Source organism: Scyliorhinus canicula, chromosome 21 (assembly GCF_902713615.1).
Source record: "Scyliorhinus canicula chromosome 21, sScyCan1.1, whole genome shotgun sequence".
Classification (NCBI taxonomy): Eukaryota; Metazoa; Chordata; class Chondrichthyes; order Carcharhiniformes; family Scyliorhinidae; genus Scyliorhinus; species Scyliorhinus canicula.
In genome coordinates this window covers 54,200,116-54,225,178 of record NC_052166.1, presented here as the reverse complement: position 1 = coordinate 54,225,178, position 25,063 = coordinate 54,200,116, and the positions used below count along the sequence as shown (strand labels likewise).

The following is a 25,063-nucleotide window of genomic DNA, read 5'->3' as shown; positions in this document are numbered from 1 at the left end:
CTGTGGCTCATTCTTTTAAAAATATCCTACAAGTCTAATCACTCATTCAAAGAATGTAATCTACAATACCATTCATTACTCTTTGTGAAATTAGGCCTACATTTCTGGAATTGTAGACTGGTTGCAGTAGAGAAGGAGGCTATTCAGCCAATCAGTTCCATGCCAAATCTCTGTCCACTCCCCATGGCTCTCCAAATGTTTTCTCTTCAGGTGCTTATTAATTCTCTTTTGAAATCCCAGATTAAATCTGCCTGCACCACACTCCCAGGGAGCACATTTCAGATGCCAACCATTTGCTGTGTAAAAATAAATCCTTCCGGGACTTCCGGTGACGGCGGGCGGGAGGCGGCCGCGCAACAGAGGGCTCCCGATCGGGAACGGCATTTTCGGGGCTTTAAGCCCGGTCCCAGGGTCCACGGAGGCGTCAAAGGCAGGGAGAAGGCACAGTAGAGGTGATGTCCAGGATCAGCAAGAAAACGGCCGGTAAAAGAACAGCTGAGGGCCTGTCGGGAAGTGGAAAGGTCACCAGGGAAAAGGAGGCTGGAGCACCAGGGGAGCATTGCTGAAGGCTGAAGAAATAATTAAGGTAATGGCTGCAGAATTCGAAAGGCAGTTTACAAAACACCTGGAGGCGATGAGGAAGGAGATGAGGGAGGTTTTGAGTGTGCTGGTGGAGGAGGCAATTTCCCCGGTGACCACAGCGGTGGTGAGTGCAATGGCAGAGGTGCGGGAGCAAGGGGAGGCGCTGAAGGTAGTGGAGGAGACGGTGGCGCAGCACGGTGATCAACTTACCTCGATGGGGAAGGAGATGCGGAAGGCGATGGAGGTGAACAAGGAGCTACAAGGAAAATTGGAAGACCTGGAAAAAAGGTCCAGGCGACAGAATTTGAGGATTGTGGAGCTGTCCGAAGGAGTTGAAGGGCCGTGGCCGACGGAGTATTTTGCCGCTATGCTGGTGAAACTATTGGGGCAGGGGGAGGATCCCTCCCGATATGAACTGGATCGGGCTCATCGGTCGGGGAGGCCTATACCAAAGGCGGGTGAGCCACCAAGAGTAGTGACTTTGTGCTTCCGTAGGTACAGTGTGAAAGAGAAGGTCCTGTGCTGGGCCAAGCAGAAGCGGGTGGTGCAGTGAGCTAGAGCTGGTATACGTGTGTACCAGGACTTTATGGTGGAGCTGGTGAGGAGGCGGGCTGCTTTCAACCGGGTGAAGAGGGCACTGTACATCAGCAAGGTGCAGTGCGGCATTGTATATCCAGCGAAGCTGAGGGTGACTTATAAGCTCAAGGACTTTTATTTTGGAACGGCGGAAGCAGCGAAGGAGTTTGCGAAGGCAGAAGGACTGTGGCAGAACTGAGAAATTGAGAAATGGCCATGTGCCGATGTAACCTTAGGACTGTATTTTCTTCTTTTTTGTCTCTTCTTTTTTTGTTTCACTGCGTCCGGGTGTACGGGCTAAAGGAGCCAATGGTGTATATATTTGGACGGGAAGTGATGGGATTTGCACTCTAAGCGAGGGCTCTTTGGGGTGTAGGTGGACATGCTGGGTGTGCGTGCTAAAAGGGGACATCCCAGGTCACATTGTGGCTGCGCTCCCTTTAGAATTATACTCTTTATTTTATAGTGTATTGCCTTGAATTTCCTACCAAGTTGTATGACCACATTTCTCTGCGTTTAATTTAATCTGCCACATTTCAACCTATTCCACAGCCTGGCCACCTTCCTGTTGAAATCTATCGCCATCCTCCTCACCACTCGCATATAAGTCTAAATTATGTTCCTATCGCAATCTAAGTAATAAAGTGCCTTAATTATAACTTTTCTGACTGAAGATTGCTTTATTAAAAAAAACAACTGTTTAAGGTTTTTATTTAGATTTTGACTATTATATTATTTTACTCTGTGAATTCAGCTTATTGCATAATTGGAATATTCATCTGATAACTTTAATAACTTTGTTCTTTGCATTTTCTAGGATCATGTAACACGATGTGAATTTTCACTAATTCCTTGCAGTACAGGTTGTGGATTGATGGTTTTAAGGAAGAAACTGGCAGATCATTTGGAAAAAGAATGTAAAAACAGTATGATGGACTGTCAGCAGTGTGGTGTGAAGATGCTTCTAAAAGATTTGCAGGTTGGGTGGCAACATTTCTTTGTGTAAAATAATATTACAATTTAAACTGATTTTTCATATCATTTTAGAATAGGAATTTCATATTGATATATCTGCAATTGAATATTTTTATGGAGGTCTGTGACAACAGTTTTTGCTCTGCATTGGAAATCTCTGATGTAATTTGATTTGGAGATGTCGGCGTTGGACTGGGGTGGGCACAGTAAGAAGTCTCTCAACACCAGGTTAAGGTCCAACAGGTTCATTTGAAATCACAAGTTTTCGGAGCGCTGCTCCTTCATCTAGGTGAAGTGGAGGCAAGTTCATAAACACAGCATATATCGGCAGAGACACAATTGCAAGGTAATTACAGATTGGAATGTGAAGAATGGTTGGAAATGAAATGAAATGAAAATTGCTTATTGTCACAAGTAGGCTTCAAATGAAGTTACTGTGAAAAGCCCCTAGTCGCCACATTCCGGCGCCTGTTCAGGGAGGCTGGTACGGGAATTGAACCGTGCTGCTGGCCTGCCTTGGTCTGCCTTCAAAGCCAGCGATTTAGCCCTGTGAGCTAAACCAGCCCCTAATGCGAGTCTTTACAGGTAAACATGTCTTTACAGGTACAAACAGTGTGAATGGAGTGAGGGATAGTCACAGTGTGAATGGAGTGAGGGATAGTCACAGGTAATCAAGGTGTGAATTGTTTTGAGCCAGGACAGTTGGTAGGATTCTGAAAACCTGGGCAGTAGGATGAGGGTGACATGAACCCGAGATCCCAGTTGAGGACACCCTCATGCGTGCGGAACTTGGCTAAAAGTTTCTACTCGGCGATTCTGCATTGTTATGTGTCTTGAAGGCCATCTTGGAGGATGTTTACCCGAAGATCTGAGGCTGAATGTCCTTGACTGCTGAAATGTTCCCCGACTAGAAGGGAACACTCCTGCCTGGTGATTGTCCATGGACACCGCGGAACAATCTCCAGGCAGGAGTGTTCCCTTCCAGAATCGGCGAGCAGAAATGGTAGCCAAGTTCTGCCTGCATGAGGATGGCCTCGACCAAGACTTTGGGTTCATGTCACATTACATCTAACCCCCACCATACTGCCCGGGTTTGCAGAATCCTACTCCCTGTCCTGGCTTGAAACAAATCACACCTCAATTACCTGTGATTTACCCCTCGCTCCACTCACACTGTTTGTACCTGGAAAGACTTGTTTGCCTGTAAAGATCGCATTCCAATCTGTACTTTTCTTGCAATTATGTCTCTGCCTATATATGCTGCATTTGTGAACCTGCCTCCACCTGATGAAGGAGCAGCACTACAAAAGCTTGTGATTTCAAGCCTGTTGGACTTTAACCTGGTGTTGTGAGACTTCTTACTATAACTAATTTGAACAGATAACTTAGCACTTCCTTTTAACTGGTGCCAGAGGCACCACTGAGAAAATAGCATATAACAGCCTGAGAGATATTTTCATCCACACTGGTCCAGACAGCTCTACCTGTTCCAATGAGTCAGAAGAACTGATGGGTTAGGGCAGTGTTCTTCAAACTTTTTTTCCGGGGACTCATTTTTGCCAACCTTCGGGACCCAACCCGGCCGACCTTCGCGACCCACGCCGGCTGACCTGCGTGACTCAACATTTTCGCTTACCTTGTTTGCTGCTGACAAAAATGGAGGAAATGGTTTTGGATCCCTTTGGCCCTCGTACACGCTCCTCCAATGGAACCTGTTGGATGAAGGTGAAGCCTTCTGGTGTCGGAAAGTATGGAATCTCCATCTGTCCAAAGTTCTGCATTTTATTTTTCTATAACATTTTATCAAATAAATAAAATTTTAAAAAATAAAATGAATAAAATAAATGAATAAAACCGCCTCGAACTTGTAAAACAAAAAGCTGTGGTCGTTTTTTTTAAAAAGCAGCCACACTGCGCTGTGCGTGCCAGATCATCGGCGCGCATGCGCATAGTTTGCGCATGCGCGCCGATGATCTGGCACGCAGTGTGGCCGCATTTTTAAAAATATGTTTGTGGCCATTTTGAAGGCCGCTTGTTGCCGGCGTTATTAACAGCCAATTGCTGCGGCTGTTGCGTGCAGATTTGTATGATCGGGAGCCCCGCGACCCACCCACGTGTCTGGCCCCCGAGTTTGACAATGCCTGGGTTAGGGCATGATCGGATGACCAAATAAATTAATTGTGCCCTTCCACTCTTTTGTGAAGTTCTAATGCCCTTAAATAAACAAACAAGAGTTTGAAACCCTTGTCCAAAGTCATCAACGGGAGATTTGTTCAGAAGTTTGCACTGTCAAAATGCCAGATGTTTACTTCTCTAAAGTGCGTAAAATCTACAGTAGAAACAGACCTTTTGGCCCATCGGCTCTCTGCAAACGTTAGGCTGCATATGAGCTTTGCTCGAAGGACTAGTTAAGTACCTCAAATGCAATTTTTCAATTGCATCTTCATTTGTTATTTAAAAAACATATTATTCCAATAATCAAGCCATAACATGACTAATGTTTATCATTGCTCTTCAATCTTTACAGTGGGCACTAACAATTATAGAGAGCAATTGAAACCATCAGTACATGTTGCAGTGGATCTGACGTAGAATCATCTCCACTTTAATATTCTCTACCATTGTAAACAATTTAGTTTCTTCCAGCAAAATCCCAACATATCTTTAGGAAAACTAAGTTTCCTAATTTTGGGGAAAAGAAGTGCTTTTCTTAAATAGTGGAATATTTTATCAAGGTTGCACTATGGCTTAATCAGTTAGATGGCAGAATCTGTTTAGCATTCATTTTATTTATTATGGTTTGCAGAACAAGCATGTCTGTGAAGAAGCTCCTGTGAATGAGAAGAAAATATTTAAAATTGAATCAGCCAACAAAGAAAAGGTAAGACTTTGGTTAATTAAGCAGTTAAGCTTAAGCACAATTTAATACTTTCTTCCTGTGATTTATTGTTTTGTATCCACCGGATAATGTACTGAGCCATATAGTCCAGGAAGGTCCCGGACCTGCTCCGTGGTGTTGGGTGATTTTAGCCTGAATAAAAAAGAGAATGCTATAATCGGCCTCTGCAATCTAAGCTTGTGAAGGGAAACGTCTGCCAGGATTTCCTATTTTCCTGTAATCACTGCACTATGGTGCGTCTATGTAAAAAGATTAGGAGAGAATAGCTCATGGCTATAGTACCCACACCTCTTAATTACAATCCAGGCTTAAGAATGACCAGTTTGAATTACCCAAAGGGAAACCAGTTATTATAGAAATATAATCTTAATCATGACATTCCAAGACCAGGAAAGAAGATTGGTTGAGTGGGTGAAGAAGGAAATGTAATTTCAAGAAAATAACTAGCCCTACTGTTCCCAATTATAACTTGTACTATTTATGTGTACATGTTTTCCATAAAGTATGATACTCGCCACCAGACAGTTTGCAACCATGGCACCCTCTTTTACCCTGAGCTGAGCTTCCCGGACTCCAAGAATGCCTCCCTCCATCTCCAGAACCCTGTCCATCTCAGCTCCACCTCAACTTATCTTCTACTGAAACCCTCATCTGTGGCGGTTCCAATTCCAATGCTCTCCAGGCCAGTCTGTCACCGTGTATCCTTCATAGGTTTCAGCTCATCCAAAACTTGGCTGCTACACCCAGTCCTGTTCACCCATTACCCCTGTACCCAATTTTAAAATTCTCATCCTTGTTTGCAAATCCCTCCCTGACTTTGCCTCTAAAATGGTCTCCAGCCCTACAACCACCCAAGAACCCAGCACTTCTCCAATTCTGGGCTTTTGCATATCCCTGAATTCTTTCTCCAAACCTCTCTGTCTCTCTATCTCCTTTTAAGATTCTCCTTAAAACCTATCTCTGCCTGGACCTTTGGTCACCTGCACTCACACCTATTTATGTGCCTCGGTGTCAGTCCGGGGGAGAGTCGATTTGTTCTGTTTCTTGTGTACAAAAGGGCAATTTTCCACATTGCCAGGTAGATGCCAGTGTTAACTGTACTAGAAAAGCTTGGCTAGGGGCGTGGCAGGTTCTGGAGCACAAGTCTTCAGGACTGTTGCCAGAATATTGTCATGGCCTATGGGCTTTGCAGTATCCAGTGCCATCAGCTGTTTCTTGATATCGCGTGAAGTGAATCGAATTGGCTGAAAACTGACATCTGTGATGCTGAGGACCTGCAAAGGAGGCCGAGACTGACCATCCACTCAGCATTTCTGGGTTGAAGATTGTTGCGAGTGCTTCTGCCTTCTCTTATGCCCTGATGTGCTGGTCTTTCCATCGAGGATAGGGATATTTCTGGAGCCTCTTCCTCTGATGAGTTGTTCAATTGTCCATGGCCATTCACAGTTGGATGTGGCAGTACTGCAGAACCTAATCTGATCTGTTGGTTGTGGAATCGCTTAGTTCTGTCTATTATTTGCTGCTTATGATGTTTGGCACACGAGTAGTTACAGCTTTAACAGGTTGACACTTAGCTTTTAGGGCAGCACGGTAGCATGGTGGTTAGCATAAATGCTTCACAGCTCCAGGGTCCCAGGTTCGATTCCCGGCTGGGTCACTGTCTGTGCGGAGTATGCACGTCCTCCCCGTGTGTGCGTGGGTTTCCTCCAGGTGCTCCGGTTTCCTCCCACAGTCCAAAGATGTGCGGGTTAGGTGGATTGGCTATGCTAAATTGCCCTTGGTTTCCTAAAAAAAAATATAAGGTTAATGGGGTGGGGGGGGGGGGGGGGGGGGGTTGTTGGGTTACTGGTATAGGGTGGATACGTTGACTTGAGTAGGGTGATCATTGCTCGGCACAACATCGAGGGCCGAAGGGCCTGTTCTGTGCTGTACTGTTCTATATCCCTGGTGTTGCTTCTGGCATGCCCTCCTGCACTCTTCATTGAATAAACAAATAGTGCTCTACTGATGTCTCTACTCTCCGCTTTGGATCTGCTTGTAACAGGTTTGCCTGTTGAGTTGACTAGGCATTTTGAAAGTTTCCATTTGCTAATTTTACTGAAGAGAATAGCACTCCTCCAGTTAGTAGAATTTGTGAATTAAGCAGTAATATTTTAGGCTACATTTTCTAACTTTCTAAATGTTACAACAGTGTTTACCCAAGTGCAAGGATCAGTTACTAGAAATTTCAACTTTTTTCTTCAATTTTATCGCGAGGACTGAAGCATGGATTTTTTAATTTATTGATTTTTTTTTTAAAAACTGGAATTAACATAATTTATTTATGTGGATTACTTGTTTTACAGACTCGCCCTCCTGGAGGAAACCGAACACGTGACAGCTGTCGTTTCGCAGAATTAGGATGCAATTTCAGGGTAGGGGTTTTTAAAAAAAAAAAGTTTTGTTAATCTTTTATTGATATTATAGTCATCCATCTTCTTTTTTTAAACTTTCTTTTTCCTGTCCTCCTGATCTGGATTTTCAGACTACTTTTTACATTTAATAATTCTGTCTAGCGTTGCATGAGGCATGAAAACAATATTCTCAATCTTGTTTGATTTTTAAAAATGGCGCTTATCTTTTGGTATAATAATAGATTTCTGAAATGAAGAACTGAGATCATTGATTAATATTTGTTGCACTTCATATAACCTTTTAAGATAAATGAGAAATGTAAACTACACTGTAAAAAGGAATTGGAGACTGAGTCAGCCAGTGGTGAGACTCGGAATCTATCAGTTTCAAGTGAACTTGAAAGCAGAAGTCTTACTTACTTGAGTTACTCTTTCAAAACTGGGTTTCCACCCAGTTTATGACTTTACCACAATGTGAGATAAGACCAGAATTGTTACGTTGCACAAAAAGGCCATTGTGTCTGCATTGGCTCTCCGAATGAGCATTATGATTTGGTGCCATTCTCCTGCTTTTCCCGCGTACCATTGCACATTGTTTTAATTCAAATCATCACCCAATGCCTTCTTGAATGTCTCAGTTGAATGCCTCCAGCAGACTTCCCGCTGGCAATGCATTCCAGACCCAAGTCACGCGCTGTGTGAAAGAAAATGTTCTTGTGTCACATTTTGCTTCTTTTAAAAAAATTTTTAGAGTACCCAATTAATTTTTTACAATTAAGGGGCAATTTTAGCGTAGCCAATCCACCTAGCTGGCACATTTTTGGGTTGTGGGGGCGAAACCCATGCAAACACGGGGAGAATGTGCAAACTCCACATGGACAGTAACCCAGAGCCGGGATCGAACCTGGGACCTCAGCGCTGTGAGGCTGCAGTACTAAGCACTGCACCACCGTGCTGCCCTACATTTGCTTCTTAAGCAAAGAGAAGGAATAAACTCAATCTCTGAGATAATAACTTCCACATAACTGATACCTTGATACTCCAGTGAATTAATTGGTTAAATTAATGTTCGACTATAAGTAATTTGTACGATGTGAGACCAGCCTTCCTTCTGTTGCGTACTTGAGTCTGGCTATTTCCCATGGAAAATTGTTTTTTGGATTTCATCCTGTGCATGATAGCACCAAGAATGAATGCAGAAATAAGTGCCCTGTCCCATGAAGAAGTTCACTAGCCACCTTACACAGCGTGATAGCTGTGAGGATCCCATGAGTTAAAGATCAAGGATAATAGCGTGGAACTGGGCAGGGAGAAACATCGAATTAAAGACAAGCTGCTTCATACCCTGGATAGTCAATATTTTTTCAAAATTGAAAAAGACACCTAACAATGTAAAATTTCTAAACCGCTTCCAAAATATTGGCATCTCCAATGAATTTATGTGAGGAATGCTTTTTCATTCATATTGTTTGTGCTCCAGCAATTCGGGAGGCTCATCCTTATTTTCAAATCCTCTCTCTGACGCCAGATCACGTTTTATCGCCTTCAGCCATAAACTGCAATCCATGTCTCTAAGGCTGCTTTATTATAAGAATGAGAGGTGATTTCTACACAAAATGAGAACCCATGATATAAGTGGTAACATATTGGCCTGGATAAAGGATTGGTTAGTTAAGAGGAAGAGAATAGGTCTAAATGGGTCATTTTCAGTGTTCTTCAAACTTTTGTTCTGGGGACCCATTTTTACCAACCAGCCAAACTGAGCGACCCACGCCAGCCGACCTGAGCGACCCACCATTTTCTCTTGCCTTGTTTGCTGCTGATAAAAATGGAGGAAATGGTTTTGGGTCCCTTTGGCCCTCGTATACGCTCCTCCAATGAAACCTGTTGGATGGTGAAGCCTTCCGGTGTCGGAAAATATGGAGTTTCCATCTGTCCAAAGTTCTGCGTTTTTTTCCTGTAAAATTTTATCAAACAAAACCCCTCCCCAAACTTGTAAAAAAAATAAAAAATTAAATGAATAAAATAAATGACAAAAATAAAAATTAAATGAATAAAAACCTCCTGAACTTGTAAAACAAAATGCTGCGACAGTTTAAAAAAAATAGTGGCCGCACTGCGCATGCGCGCCTGATCATCGGCGCGTAAACGCATAGTTTTGCGCATGCGCGCCAATGATCATGCGTGCATGCACAATGCAGCTGAATTTTTTTTTACATGTTCGCAGCCATTTTAAAGGCCGCTTGCAGCCGGCGTTATTAAATGCCGGCTGCTGCGCAGGGATTTGCGCGATCGGGAGCGCCGCGAAGGACGGTTCCACGACCCTCCTGACACACGCCCGCGACCCACCTGCGGGTTGCGCCCCTGAGTTTGAAGAACACTGCTCTAGAGAACATGCAATTACAATCGTTGCTGATCGAATGATTGTAGAAATTGCTTTCAAGATGTGAACTTGGAGAAATTACCCACTAGTCGCACGACAGACTGTTCAAATGAGTGAAATGAATCTTTAACCGTGCAGTAATTCATACTAATTCATACTTGTGAACAACTCCTCTGACCCTGAAAGGGGAATTTCAAAGCGTGGGATCATTTAAAAAAAAAATATATATATTTTAATTCAGTTCTTCCAATTTTATACGTAACAAGCAATAACAACAATAATCCTCCCCCCCACCCCCTTTAACAGCTAATGGTGACCAACTCTTAAAGTACAAAAGGAACAGCCACCATCTTCAGTAGAACCCCTCAGTTGCGCCCCTCATGGTGTGGTTAACTTTTTGAGGTACAAAAATTCCATAAGATCAAGACAGGGATCCCCTGCAGTGTGGGTCATACAGGCCGATCTCACTCCTGAATGTGGACGGCAAGTTGTTGGCAAAGATCTTAGCCACGAGGATAGAAGATTGTGTGCCGCAGATTATCCACGAGGATCAAACAGGGTTTGTGAAGGGGAGGCAGCTGAACACTAATATACGGAGGCTCTTGAACGTTATTATGATGGCAGCGGTGGAAGGGGAGGCGGAGATAGTGGTGGCGCTAGATGCGGAGAAGGCCTTTGATAGGGTCGAGTGGGGGTACTTGTGGGAGGTGCTGGAAAGGTTTGGGTTTGGGGAGGGGTTTGTCAGTTGGGTGCGGCTGTTGTATGAGGCCCCAATGGCGAGTGTGGCCACGAATAAGAGGAGGTCGGAGTATTTACGACTATACCGAGGGACGAGGCAGGGGTGTCCCCTGTCCCCCCCTACTTTTTGCGCTGGCAATTGAACCCCTGGATATGGCGCTGAGGGAGTCGGGGGATTGGAGGGGGTGGGGAGGAGCACCGAGTGTCGCTCTATGCGGATGACCTATTGTTGTATGTGGCGGACCCGGTGGGGGGAATGCCGGTGGTGATGGGGATTCTCCGGGAATTTGGGGATTTCTCAGGGTATAAGCTTAACTTTGGGAAAAGCGAGCTGTTTGTGGTACACCCGGGGGACCAGGAGGGGGGGATTGGGAGGCTCCCACTGGAAAGGGCGGAGAGGAGCTTCAGGTACTTGGGGGTTCAGGTGGCCAGGAGCTGGGGGGCCTTGCATAAGCTAAACCTCACAAGGCTGGTGGAGCAAATGGAGGAGGAGTTTAAGAGGTGGGACATGCTGCCGCTGTCTTTGGCGGGTAGGGTACAGTCAGTCAAGATGACGGTGCTCCCGAGGTTTCTGTTCCTGTTCCAGTGCCTCCCCATCCTTATCCCGAAGGCCTTTTTCAGGCGGGTTAACAGGAGCATTACGGGGTTTGTGTGGGCACACGGGACTCCAAGGGTGAGAAGGGTGTTCTTGGAGCGGGGCAGGGATGGGGGGGGCTGGCATTGCCCAACCTCTGTGGGTATTATTGGGCTGCCAACGCAGCGATGGTGCGTAAGTGGGTAATGGATGGGGAGGGGGCGGCATGGAAGAGGCTGGAGATGGCATCCTGTGTGGGTTCGAGCCTGGAAGCGCTTGCACCGGCGCCGCTGCCGCTCCCTCCGATGAGGTATACCACGGGCCCGGTGGTGGCAGCTACCCTCAAGATTTGGGGGCAATGGAGGCGGCACAGGGGGGAGGTGGGGGCCTCGATGGGGTCCCCGATACGGGGGAACCACCGGTTTGTTCCGGGGAGAATTGATGGCGGGTTCCTGAGTTGGCACAGGGCAGGTGTCAGGAGGCTGGGGGACCTGTTCATAGACGGGAAGTTTGCGAGCCTGGGTGAGCTGGTAGGGAAGTTCAGGCTCCCCCCCCGGGGAACACCTTTAGGTACATGCAAGTAAGGCCGTTTGTCAGGCGGCAGGTGGCGGGGTCCCCCCTGCTGCCGCCGCGTGGGGTCCAGGACAGGGTGCTCTCGGGGATATGGGTTGGAGAGGGGAGGATCTCGGAAGTGTACCAGGTGATGCAGGAGGTAGACGAGGCCTCGGTGGAGGAGCTGGAAGATAAATGGGAGGAGGAGCTGGGTGAGGAGATTGAGGAGGGGACGTGGGCGGATGCCCTAGAAAGGGTGAACTCCTCCTCTTTGTGTGCGAAGCTTAGCCTCATACAGTTTCAGGTACTGCATAGGGCTCATATGACCGGGACAAGGATGAGCCGGATTTTTGGGACCGAGGATGGGTGTATTAGGTGCTCAGGGAGTCCAGCAAACCATGTCCACATGTTCTGGGCATGCCCAGCGCTGGGGAATTTTGGAATGGTGTAGCAAGGACGGTATCGAGGGTGGTAGGATCCAGGGTCAATCCAGGCTGGGAACTCGCAGTATTTGGGGTTGCAGTGAAGCCGGGAGTGCAGGAGGCAAAAGAGGCCGGTGTTCTGGCCTTTGCGTCCCTAGTAGCCCGGCGGAGGATTCTTCTTCAGTGGAAGGATGCGAGGCCCCCAAGCGTGGAGGCCTGAATCAAGGATATAGCGGGGTTTATCAAATTGGAGAGGGTGAAATTTGCCCTAAGGGGGTCAGTGCAGGGGTTTTTCAGGAGATGGCAACCATTCTTAGATCTCCTGGCAGAACGGTAAAAACAAGGTCAGCAGCAGCAGCAACCCGGGGGGAGGGGGTTTTCTCTTTGTTTTTGTTTTGGGTTGAATATCTGTTTTTTGCCAACGACGGGTGTTAATTTATTGTTTCTCTTTTGTATTTACGGCGGGGGGGGGGGGTTCTGTTTTTTTGTGAATTTTCTGTTATTGTTTTCTTTTTTGTGAAAATTTGAATAAAAATAATAATAATAAAAAAAAAAAAAAAAATTCCATAAGATTCCCCCAGCCATACTGAGGCATTGGGTGGAGAAGTTGACCTCCAACCTATCAGCATCGAGCTGATACGAGCAATCAGCAAGGCGAAGGCCAGAACATCCCACCCCCCCCCCCCCCCCCCAAACTCTCCGGCAGGTCTGACACCCCAGATTTGGCCATTAAGGGACAGGGCTTCGGATCAATTTGTAAAATTGCCAACATGGTGCTGAAGAGGAGACACAAAACCCCATGAGCCGCGGATATGCCCAGAACATATGTACATGATTAGCCGGGCCCCTCCCACACTGCTCGCACTCATCCTCCACTCTCACAACTTCATCCTGGATTTGGGCCCTATACATTACCTTCAACTGTATCAACCAAACTTTGCACATGATAATGTGGCATCACGTTCCTTCAAAATTAATTATTTCTGTTTTTTAATAAAATTATTTTGGAGCTTTTTGTTTTCCTATTAAGTTTATTTAACCCCCTGTGTACAGACTAGAATTGTTACAGCATATATGTTCCAATCTTTATTTAATTTTCTGTACAATTATTTAAATATGATTTATATTTCCTTTTTCTTTAACTTCCTGCTTTGCTGCTAATGAGGTTTCTTCAATGTAATTGGTTGATCAGCCTTTCCTCCTTATTCTGTTCAAAGTTCCCCTTTAAAGAGAGTCAAATTTAAATGTTTTTGTGTTCTTTCATGGGATGTGGTTGCTGCTGGCTGGGTCAGCATTTATTGCCCATCCCTAATTGCCCTTGAGAAGGTGGTGGAGAACTGCCCTCTTGAACCGTTGCAGTCCAAGAAGAGCAAATTTGAGCTCTGGAAGCGACCACAATTTTCTGGGCATCTTTATTTGAGGTGAATGGCAAATGCCCTTCCTGCACCGCTAATCACATAATCAGGCCCAAAATGTTGGCTTTTACTATGTCTTCTGGAATTCTGTTCCAAAATTAATTTGTCTGTCTTATCTTGCTTTGCTTAATAAAATAGCTTTTATGTCTTGGGTATTTTTTTGCTCCCCCCAAATGTTTTACTTCCTGCTCAGTGTACACATCTCCCTCTTATGAACTGTTTTGAGATGATTTAGCACTAGGAGTGTAATGTAAAATGTAACTTCTCGTAATCTGCTTTAAATATTGTCTCATTAAATTTGTGGTTTTCAGCTAAGCCTGTTTTAATTTTATACCTTTTTTAAAAACAATACATACAGGGTGGCAAAGAGCGCCTCAAAGATCATGAAAATTCTTCAGTTGTTGCACATCTCGCATTAGTACTTCAGTTTGCCAATACTTTGAAAACGAGCCTCACGCAAAGTTCCTGCATTCCTAATGGCGGTAGTGATGATCCATCAGTCGTTTCCCTCCCATCAATGCTTGCTGAACTACAGTCCAAAGTTCAACAGCTTGAGAAGAATGTGTTGTCTTTGTTCTCTGAAGGTTCTTTAGCATCTTTGCACACCCAGGTTGCTGTGGAATCAACTGGTGACTTAGAAACTGATCATTTTGAAGGAGCTTCCTGTTGTAGCGGGATTTCAGATTTGCAGACAGCACCATATTCTGGCCAGATATTGGCAGAGTGCCAAAGTAGAGTTGACGCTCTTGAGAGGAAAATTCAGACGTTTGAAAATATTGTGACTGTTTTAAACAGAGAAGTAGAAAAAACCCAAACTACTCTGGTTGCATTTGAGAGGCAAAGCAAGATTGACCAGGATGCCATTAAAGCCTTGGAGCGTAAGGTAATGGAGTCAATTTTCCTACGTGTTTGTGTATTCTTCTTGTATGCAGTGTTATGACACCGTGGGCTGGTGCGCAGTCAATTCCAGACCCACTTGACACGGAGTTGCAACACAATTGAATTAACCAATAATTTTTTGAAAAATACCCAAAGTCTTTGGCCCTTGACTGCCCAATTATTACGGTCACCAGGTTTGTAAATTTAAACACAATTACTTTTCATTTATAACAAGAACTATAATTAAATATGCAGCAAATGCAACTGGTTAACTATTATCTAATTTATAATCCCCTCCCACTTTAACTTGCCTTTCACCCTCATATATATATATATATATATATATTATATGAACACAGAAGGGAGAAGAGGGGTGAAAATAGTACGGTTGAAAGTCAATAGATAAGACTCTTTGTTTCAGATGGTTGTTTCTCGCACAAACTTTGCTTTCAGTTTGAGGTCACTATAGATTAATTCATGTCTCTGTAAGTTCATAAATATATCAACTCAACCTTTCTAGAGAGAGAAGAGAAGGAACAGGTCCTTGTCTCTGTGTCCAGTATTCAAACTCATTGGGTCTCTAGAAGTCATCCCACTCGGGCAGGATCCAATCACCTTCTGTTACCGGGCAGAATACGGCCTTTTTGCAAATTCATAGGCCACCAGTCAACCTATCGAACCAAGTCCCACCCCATCTCTCAGGCGCAGAGAAGTCTAGATCTGCTGTACAAAGTTAGTAGTGTACTATGTTGTAACTTTTTGAATTCCTCGTTCTCTCTGCTGCTTGACTTAAAGATATATATCTTTAAGTATCCATGGATCAAAAATTAAATCAGCAAAATTAAAGAAAGGGGAAATAAGTGAATCAGCAGGGAAGTGGTAAATCATTTTTTGAAAAGCTGAAACCTTATGAAAGATTGGGATTTTCAGTAGGATTTTCAATGTTCCTCATCTTATCAGTTAGCGTCCTACAATTGATGCTAATTTCAGGATCTTCTGTTCTAACCAAGTGTATGGAAATTAGTCATAATTCGTCACTACATTTATTTAATTTTAAATTGTTTTTGACTGGTATTCTGTACACCATTACAGGCCACATAAGCAATTGTGACTAATGTTAAAATTATAATATACAGTTCCTTAAACCTGGAAATTCTTAGAATCTCAAACAGATCTTTTTATTTTTTAAGTTTATTTTGAACAGAGGGAAGAAAACCGCTCATATGTAAATTGCATATTGTTAGATTCCCAGAGGTTTGCACAAAGAACGTTCACAAGACAGAATCTTTTCAGACACAGGAGATAGATGTAAACTCTGCTCCTTGGTCTAATTGCTTTGTAATCAGTTGTGAAGTGATGTGTAGGTGGACCTTGATTTGACCTGCAATCTTGTGAGTTCGAATGAACTCCATTCCGGAAGATCACTCTGATCGTCGTGCCTGAGGTGTGTTGTGTGTGCGTGTGTTAACCGTTCACTCCAGGTTGCTGTGGCAATGTACACCTTTACATGCATAGTCTACAGCTATGGATAGTAATGGTAGAGGCTCCAACATTATTTTCATCACATGGCTGACTAGGAATCTCTCCCACTCTTGCTGTCTGCCATTGGCATGTGTTGGGAAGATTTGCAAGTTGACACTCAGTTTAGCCACGTTATGAATGCACCATCTTCCTTAGCAATCAATTGCAGGGGTGTAACTCAAACCCACAGCTTCTGACCCAGAGAGACACTACTGCGCCACAAGACCTTCGGTCTCAGCAGTACAGGGCTAATAAGATAACGGAACTTTTCTCCGCTCACGATAAAAAAACGGGATGGCCGTCGTGAAATTGGCCGAGCTTCACGATGGCCCGATACGGCCCCGCTCCCGAGCTATTCACGCCCTGGAAATGGGCTAGGAGCAGGGCCACGGGTGTCACGCGCCAAATGACGCGAAAAGGCTGTGACTCTTCCCACCCCACCCCACACTGTTCGCTCCGTTCTCCGGGATGCCAGCCCCGGTTTGCTCACAGTCCGGCGGTCCGCAGGTGTGTCAGCCGGCGTACTCAACTTGCGTGCCGGGCCGGAGAATAGCGGGAAGCCGGTTTTGGCCGTTTCGGGCAATTTGACGGGGTTATTCGCGGGAAAGGCGGTCGGAAAAATTTGTGCGTTGGGGAGAATACTGGGAGCGTGTCGGACCGGTGTCGCGTTAAAAAACGGCGCGTCCCGCTATTCTCTACACCGGCGTGGGGTCGGAGAATTCCGCCCAACATCAGTAGAGTGCAACGCAGTCATCACAATTAGAGGTAGTACATTACAGCAGTGTTCTTCAAACTTTTTTTCCGGGGCCCCATTTTTACCAACCGGCCAACCTTCACAACCCGTGCCGGCCGACCTGCGTGACCCACCATTTTCTCTTACCTTGTTTGCTGCTGACAAAAATGGAGGAAATGGTTTTGGGTCCCTTTGGCCTTCGTTCACGCTCCTCCAAGGGAACCTGTTGGATGAAGGTGAAGCCTTCCGGTGTCAGAAAGTATAGAGTCTCCATCTGTCTAAAATTCTGCATTTTTCCCGGTAAAACTTTTTCAACACCCCCCCCCCCGATCTTGTAAATAAAACTAAAATGAATAAAATAAATGAAAAAAATAAAATTTAAATGAATAAAACCCCCCCGAACTTGTAAAACAAAAAGCTGCGACCGTTTGAAAAAAAAGGCGACCGCACTGCGCATGCGTGCCCAATCATCGGGGCGCATGCGCATAGTTTTTGCATGCGCAGTGCAGCCGCATTTTTTTTTTACATGTTCGCGGCTATTTTGAAGGCCGCTTACAGCTGGCGTTTTTAACAGCTGGCTGCTGCGGCTGTTGCGTGCAGAATTGCGCAATCGGGAGCACCGCGATGGCTCCACGACCCTCCCGACACCCACCACGACCCACCCGCGGGTTGCTCCCCCGAGTTTGACAATGCCTACATTACAGTAACAATTTGAAACCAATTGTTATATTTAATCTTTTATGTGAGAATATGTTGTAGGTAAACTTTGCATTTGTCTGACACTTTAATCTATTTCAAGGTTTCAGATCAGCAGCATCTCCTGGCTTTGAAAGACGTGATTATCAATGAATTCCGTTTGCAAATGCTTTCTTTGGAGCAGATCTGTTATGATGGATTATTGATATGGAAAATTACTGATGTCAGTAGAAGGCGCCAGGAAGCCATTTCAGGTCGAGTAACGAGCCTTGCCTCTCCAAGTACGTTTTTTAACTCTTTGAGTAAAATAATTCTTCTGGCCTTGACGTGATTATGCCTCTGCTTACAATTATGTATGAAATGATGTGACTTTTCATTGTTAATGCATATCTTTCAGTATCTTAATCCCGAGGTATACAAATTAACCTTTCCTTAGTATTGAAAAATATCGTGGCAATCAATCTGCAGCTGAGTCGTAAGGTTTATTAATCCAATCTAATGGTTTCCCAAGAGGTTATATCTTAATAGAATCCCTATTGTGCAGAAGGAGGCCATTTGGCCCATTGAGACTGAACCAATGCTCTGAAAGAGCGCCCTACCCCCATAATCCCACCTAACCTGTATAATTTCTGACAATGGGACAATTTAGCATGGCCAATGCATCTAACCTGTGCATCTTTGGACTGTGGGAGGAAACTGGAGCACCCAAGGAAACCCACACAGACACTGAGAGAACCTGCAAACTCCACACACAGTCACCCAAGGCTGGAATTGAACCAGGGTCCCTGGCGCTGTGAGGCAGCGGTGCTAGCCACTGTGCCACCATGCTGCCCTGGAGTTGAAGAGTTGAAGGGTGAGGAACTTGCAGAGTTATGGATAAAAGGCAGGAATGTGGAACAATGCATGACTTTCCAAGCGCCAGAGTAGGGATGTTGGGCCAAATGGCCTCCTTCAGTGCACATTTTTCCACGATTCTTGTGAATCAGTTTTTATGGAGACAGTGTCAGTTGATTTCCTAAAATCTAGATTGGTAACGCTTAAAACCTCATTATCAGGTCTCCAACGCCTCAACGAAATGTAGGAAGTTGTTGGATAGGTTACGCATCTTTTGAACCATGCCAGCTTTTTCTAATGGGAATCGTTTCCAAAGAGATCATTATCCTGTGTTGTAATCATTCTATGATTCTATCCTTGTCTTAAGCACTTTTGTACACAGTTGAGGTAAGGCCCGAATAATGTTGAAGGCTGACCCTTTGCCCCTTATTTGAAGATGAGGATTGCATTTGTTTTTTTCCAAGACATTGATATGTTACCTATTTCCAGAAAATAATCGATGAAGGGATTTGAAATCTTATCAAGTCAACTCCACCTATGATTGAAATTGTTGGCCTCATTTACCTGACATTTCCTTTCTACCATGCCTTCCTACTGAGATTATGCCTAACCTGCTTTTCTCAATTCATTTATCTGTAGGAAAAGTACATCATTGCTATATTGCTGACATTTCATTTCAATAATGTAATACAAATTTTCATTGCATTACGAAAAGTGAGACTTGTCCAGTGATTTTATTTGTTTGGGCTTGTATATTCCTTTCCAAAGGATATTAATCTCTACAGAAATGATGTTCTTGTACTGACAACAAAAACACTGAAGATTACAGCAATGAACCTGAATTAAATTGTATTTTTAGTATAAAACTTCCTGTGAATCTTTTATTCATTTTGCCATAATCACATTTATGGTGTAACATGTTTCTGAACAAGACATTCTCTTATTGTTGGTTCTTTTCTCACCAGCATTCTACACCAGCAAATATGGGTATAAGGTGTGTATGAGGCTTTATTTCAATGGAGATGGATCAGGCCGTGGAACTCATATCTCTTTGTTCTTTGTTGTCATGAGGGGCGAATATGATGCTTTGCTACATTGGCCATTTAAGCAAAAGGTATGTAGAATGTTCAGCTGAAATTTTAATATTTCTACTACCTTGTATTCATAATCACAATCACCTGCATACATTGGAGGAACTTACAGAGATAGTAGGTGGAATCTTGTGTCCTCCCCGGTATGGGTTTAGTGGCCGGGGTGGCATTTGAACAGATAGAATGGTGGCAGGTGGGATCCCAGCCGGCTTCTTGTCTCCACTCCGATTTAAGTCTATTGAATAGCGACCCACGGACAGCCTTCCCGGCCTCGCTGCCAATTGAGGTCCTTAAGTGGGCAATGATTGCCCAAAAACACTCGTGTCTGATCTATGCACCAGACCATCTGAGGGGCCGGGGGTGGGGGATCATTCACTTGTGGCCTGCGATCCAGTGATGATCCTTTGCCTTGGACAGGTGCTGTAACCCTCAGCAGCCACAGCCTTCCTGTGGTGCTGTAATTCAATTGACCTGTCAGCCCCTGATTGGCTAGCAGCTCTCAGCAGGTGAGACTTCTACTCCCAGGGTCCTGGATCCCAATGCACGGCCTTTCAAAAGTGACTTTGTGGAACAAGATGGGGTGGGCCTTTTCAAAAATAGACAACTTGAAGAGACCCCCTTCACCTCCACATATTCTTCCCAGAGTGTTGCATATGGATTGTCCAGTCTTTTTGTAATTTCTTTTTCACCATCCTGGAACACTAATGTACCCTATCCTTTTAACCCTTTTAAAAAATAAATTTAGAGTACCTAATTCATTTTAAATTAAGGGGCAATTTAGCGTGGCCAATCCACCTACTCTGCACATCTTTTGGATTGTTGGGGCAAAACCCTCAGGGAGAATGTGCAAGCTCCTCACGGACAATGACCCAGAGCCAGGATCGAACCTGGTGGTTTCCATTTCATTCAGTGGTGTGACAATATTATCCAGTTACTCTTGCAAAGGTCTAGAATGGATTTGTGCAGGCCATCGCATTGGTGATCTACCAATGGATATAGGAAATTGTGAAACAGCCAATGTTCCATTTCCATTGCCCCTTCCATCCCGGTCATTGGGAGACACGTTGATATTACTATCAATTATGTGATCGTCATGTTTTTGGGTAGCCTCAGTTTAATGATGTAGTTATGGAAAATGTCATTGCAATGGACCTTGTGTATGCTACCAGTCATCCTGTTCTCCCGGGAGACATGAATATCTAAAACGGTTAGCACTTTCCATCACAAGAACTGTTCCATAGTGAATAAATCTTAATAGTGAATAAAGAGAGCCAACCTTTATTAAAATTATTGGCGAATGTAAAGTCTACTTGCTATTGTGTTTAACCTTGGCAAATAACATCCTCTGTGCTAGACCAACCAGTAGCTACAATACAATATAAAAGCAAATTACTGTGGATGCAGTTACAATACTCTAGTTCTGGGCTCTAAAATGACTTTGAATCCTATTCATGACTTTTTGGTCACACCTCTGACTTCCTAGAGTGATTTACCCGTCTCCGTGAAGCTGTTTCAGAGAAGGTACTGCAAATGGGCTAGTGATGGACACTGTGTCATTGTTCTCAATCGTGTCATGGAATGGAGAAACAGAGCACATGATTCATGAAACATTGAAGATGCCTGTAGGCTGGAAACTCTCAGCAACCCAGTCATCTTTTTGCAGGGCGAGGAACAGCTGTTGCTACAGCCACACCTTAGTGGCAGCTGTTTCGATACTTAGGTCATTAATTGAAGATGATAAATAATTCAAGTTGAAACAACAGAATTAACTTAAGATGAGCACTGATAGACATTAATCTGTGTCCCTCTTTACCTCCATGCAATAATCATAAACTTTGTACAAAATTAAAATAATTTGTTCCGCAAATGTAGTTGTATGTAGGGCTGAGTATAATGTTTATCTTTTTGTTAAAAATTGGATTTTGGAAAGTTTGATGTTTATGTAGAATGGGTGCAAATGATCTAATCAAAATAATGTGTGGTCAGCTCCCTATCATCCATAATCCTCAATTCATATTGATTTAAAATGGTTTCTAAATCTATTCCACCTGCAAGTCCAATATTCAGTCCTGTATCTGGGATTTGCCAGGTTTGTTGCTGATATTTCAAAATGTCTTCCAAAAGTTGTCAATATTATATCTATTTTCATTTTTACCCACCTAAGGTCACCTTCATGCTTCTGGACCAGAACAACCGGGAACATTTAATTGACGCCTTTCGTCCAGATGTTAATTCCTCCTCATTTCAAAGGCCAGTGAATGACATGAATATTGCCAGTGGCTGCCCTATGTTTTTCCCATTATCCAAACTTGACTCTCCAAAACATGCCTATGTGAAAGATGACAACTTGTTCATTAAATGTATTATAGATGCCACCACTTAAATCGGAAGAGGGGGTTGGAAGCCTGTAAAATAAGTTTGTATTATTACTGCTTGATCTTTTACTCCAAATGACGATGAATTATGTCAAGAACCACACATTCAAAAATGCTGAACTCTAGAGGTTTGAATAACTGCCTTTGATATCAAGGCAGCATTTGAGCAAGTGTAGCATTAGGAGCCCTAACTAAATTGGAGTCAATAGGAATTGGGAGAAAAACCTCTCGAGTTGGAATCATAATTTGCATAAATGAAGATGGTTGTGATTGTTGGAAGTCAATCATATCAGACCCAAGACATCACTGCTGGCGTTCCTCGGGGTAGTATCCGGCCCAACCATCTTCAGCTGCTTTATCAACCTCCTTCCATCAAATATCCAAAGTAGGCATGTTCGCTGATGGCTGCACATTGTTCAGTATAATTTGCGACTCCTCACACTGAAGCAACCCATCTCCAAATGCAGGAAGACCTGGACAATCACCAGGTTTGGGCTAGCAAGTAACATTTTTGCACACAAGTGCCAGCGATGATCACCTCCAACAAGTGAGAACCTAACCATTGCCACATGACATTCACTGACATTACCATTGCTGAATCCCCCACAAATAAATCCCAGAATGTTAAAATTGACCAGAAACTGAACTGGACTAGCCATTTAAATACCATGGCCACAAGAGCAGGTCAGAGGCTAGGACTCCTGTGATGAGGTAACTCACTTCCTGACTCTCAAAACCTGACCACAAGTTAAGGGTGTGATGGAATATTCTCCTTTTGACTGAATAAGTCCAGCTCCAACAACACTCGAAGCTTGACACCATCCAGGACAAGGCAGCTCGCTTGATTGGCACTTCATTCACTTCCTCCTCCACCGGGCGCTCAATGGCAGCATTGTGCACCATCTACAAGCTGCACTACAGGAACTCACCAAGGGTCTGTAGACAGCACCTTTCAAATCCATGACCATCTAGAAGGACAAGAGTAGCAGATACATGGGAACATCACCACCTGGAAGTTCCCCTCCAAGTCACTCACTGTCCTGATTTGGAAATGTTTTGCCGTTCCTTCACTGTCGCTGGGCAAAATATGGAACTCCCTCCCTAATTTACACCACATGAACTGCAGCGGTTCAAGAAGGAAGCTCCCACAGGCAATTAGGGGTGGGCAACAAATGGTGGCCTAGTCAGTGACGCTCACATCCAATGAGTACATTTTTAAAAACTTTTTGTTTAGGGAAAAGAAATTTTAAATATTGGACAATATCGCCAATAGGTATCTCTGTTCAAATTGAGCCATGTGATCTGTCCTGATTTTATATGCAACCTCTTGGTAATATGTAAATATTTCCTTCCACTGAGAAATCAGGATAATTGATTCAGAATCTTACATCTATAACTGTTCACTTTAAGTGGTGCTGGAAAAGAAAACGCCCGTTTCACATTTATTGCTCTTGATGTATTTTGCTTGAATGTGAAGACTATTGGTTTCTGGAAGGCATTCATCTCTTTGTCCTCGAGCACTAGCTGACAGCTACACATTCCATTTGAATTTGCCCATCAATGGGTGCAGATTGTCTGCTCCTATGCCTAGTTAATCAATTAACTGTGATTAACCAGCATAAATTCAGAGAAAGGTCAAAGGGTCTAAATGTCATTCTGGAAAGAATATTGAAAGAAATTTCCATTTATTGGGGGAATAAATTAAATTAAAAAAAGAATAAAAGAATATATCAACCTAGTTAGTTTTAAATGGTTCTTGCATTGCTCCTCCATTAATCCAGCCAATATTTCTAAAGTCGGTGCCTCCATTTTAATCAATAGAAGTTGTTTCATGGAATTGTTTTTGTTGCTTTTCACTCAAAGTCAGTGAGTTTCAATTCATTGGCGTCCTAGAACTTTTCACTGTTTTGCTGTGGGTCTCAGTGAACACAAGTTCACAATATAATATATCATTTTGATACTGTCTTCTGGTTCAGGGAAATTGCAAAACAAATGTAGAAAGTAACACTATAGAGTTCAAAGAATAAAATAAATAGCAGCAGGAGTGACCATGTGACCCCTCAAACTGGCTCCACCATTCAGTAAGCTCATGGCTAATTTTCTAAATGCTACTTACCCACCCTTTCTCATATCCCTGTTTTCCCTTGTCCAAAAATTTATGAAGCTCACTCCTGAATATACTCAATGACTGAGTGTCATTTGCTTCCTTGGGTAGAGAATTCAAAAGATTCCCAATCCCGAGAGAAGAAATCTCTCCTTATCGCCTTCTCAAATGCCCTAACCTTTAACCTGAGTTAATTACCTCTTAGACCCTCTAACCAGGGGAAGCAGCCTGTCAGCTTTCAAGCCATCTAAGAATTTTATATGTTTCAATTCGATCAACTCTCATTCTTCCAAACACCAGAGTCTATAGGATCATTCCAGGCAATCTCCTCTCACAGGACAACTCTCTCATCCCAGCAATCAATCTAGTAAACCTTTGTTGCATCCCTCTAACATGAATAGATCCTTCTGTGGATAAGAAGAACAAAACTATACCAAACATAGATTTTAATGTTAGCCACATGTACAAAACATACGTTTTATTAGCAGTTATTTTAAAAACTCGTCTTCCTCAATTAAGATTATTTAATGTGTATCTCATTAATATGAGTTGGGTTCTTCTGGATATTTGAAGAAAGATAATCCACCTTTTGTTCTTTCGGACCCAGGAAGTGTAGAAGATTTTAGTTTAGACGGGCAGCATGGTCGGTACAGGCTTGGAGGGCCGAAGGGCCTGTTCCTGTGCTGTACTTTTCTTTGTTCTTTCGGACCTCTGTTATATTTTCTGTCCTCCCATTTGCTTTCTATATAACACTAGCATTAATTGTGGATCGACTATTGACACAAGTCATTTTTTTAATACACAAGATGTTAATTGTGGGGGTAAGACGTCAGAAATTTGTTCAACAAAGCTATATAGAGGCCAGAGTTTGGGATAACATTAACAAAGTGATTTGCCGTGTTGAATATTGGACAGCACCTTTCAAACCCAATACCTTCAGGACAAGGGCAGCAGATACATAGGAATGCCACCATCTGGATGTTCCCTTTCAAGTCACTCACCAACCTGACTTGGAAATATATCACCGTTCCTTCACTGTCACTGGGTCAACATCCTGGAATTCCCTCCCTAACAGCACTATGGTATACAAGGCTACGGGCCAAGTGCTGTCCCTCCCTAACAGCACTATGGTATACAAGGCTACGGGCCAAGTGCTGTCCCTCCCTAACAGCACTATGGTATACAAGGCTACGGGCCAAGTGCTGTCCCTCCCTAACAGCACAATGGTATACAAGGCTACGGGCCAAGTGCTGTCCCTCCCTAACAGCACTATGGTATACAAGGCTACGGGCCAAGTGCTGTCCCTCCCTAACAGCACTAT

The 25,063-nt window shown here is 43.8% G+C and overlaps 1 protein-coding gene across 2 annotated transcripts in view; it reads left to right on the top strand.

Annotated features, from left to right (window-relative positions):
- Positions 1-24,853, top strand: part of traf1 (TNF receptor-associated factor 1) — a 43,072-nt gene extending 18,219 nt beyond the window's left edge. For both annotated transcript variants that reach the window (XM_038781579.1, XM_038781580.1), the window contains exons 5-11: positions 1,976-2,137; positions 4,940-5,014; positions 7,378-7,446; positions 13,868-14,392; positions 17,442-17,619; positions 19,138-19,286; positions 21,428-24,853. In XM_038781579.1, the coding sequence (XP_038637507.1) occupies positions 1,976-2,137; positions 4,940-5,014; positions 7,378-7,446; positions 13,868-14,392; positions 17,442-17,619; positions 19,138-19,286; positions 21,428-21,646 (1,377 nt within the window). In that variant the 3' untranslated portion in view covers positions 21,647-24,853. The remainder of the gene's footprint in view (positions 1-1,975; positions 2,138-4,939; positions 5,015-7,377; positions 7,447-13,867; positions 14,393-17,441; positions 17,620-19,137; positions 19,287-21,427) is intronic.
- The last annotated feature ends 210 nt before the right edge of the window (positions 24,854-25,063 follow it).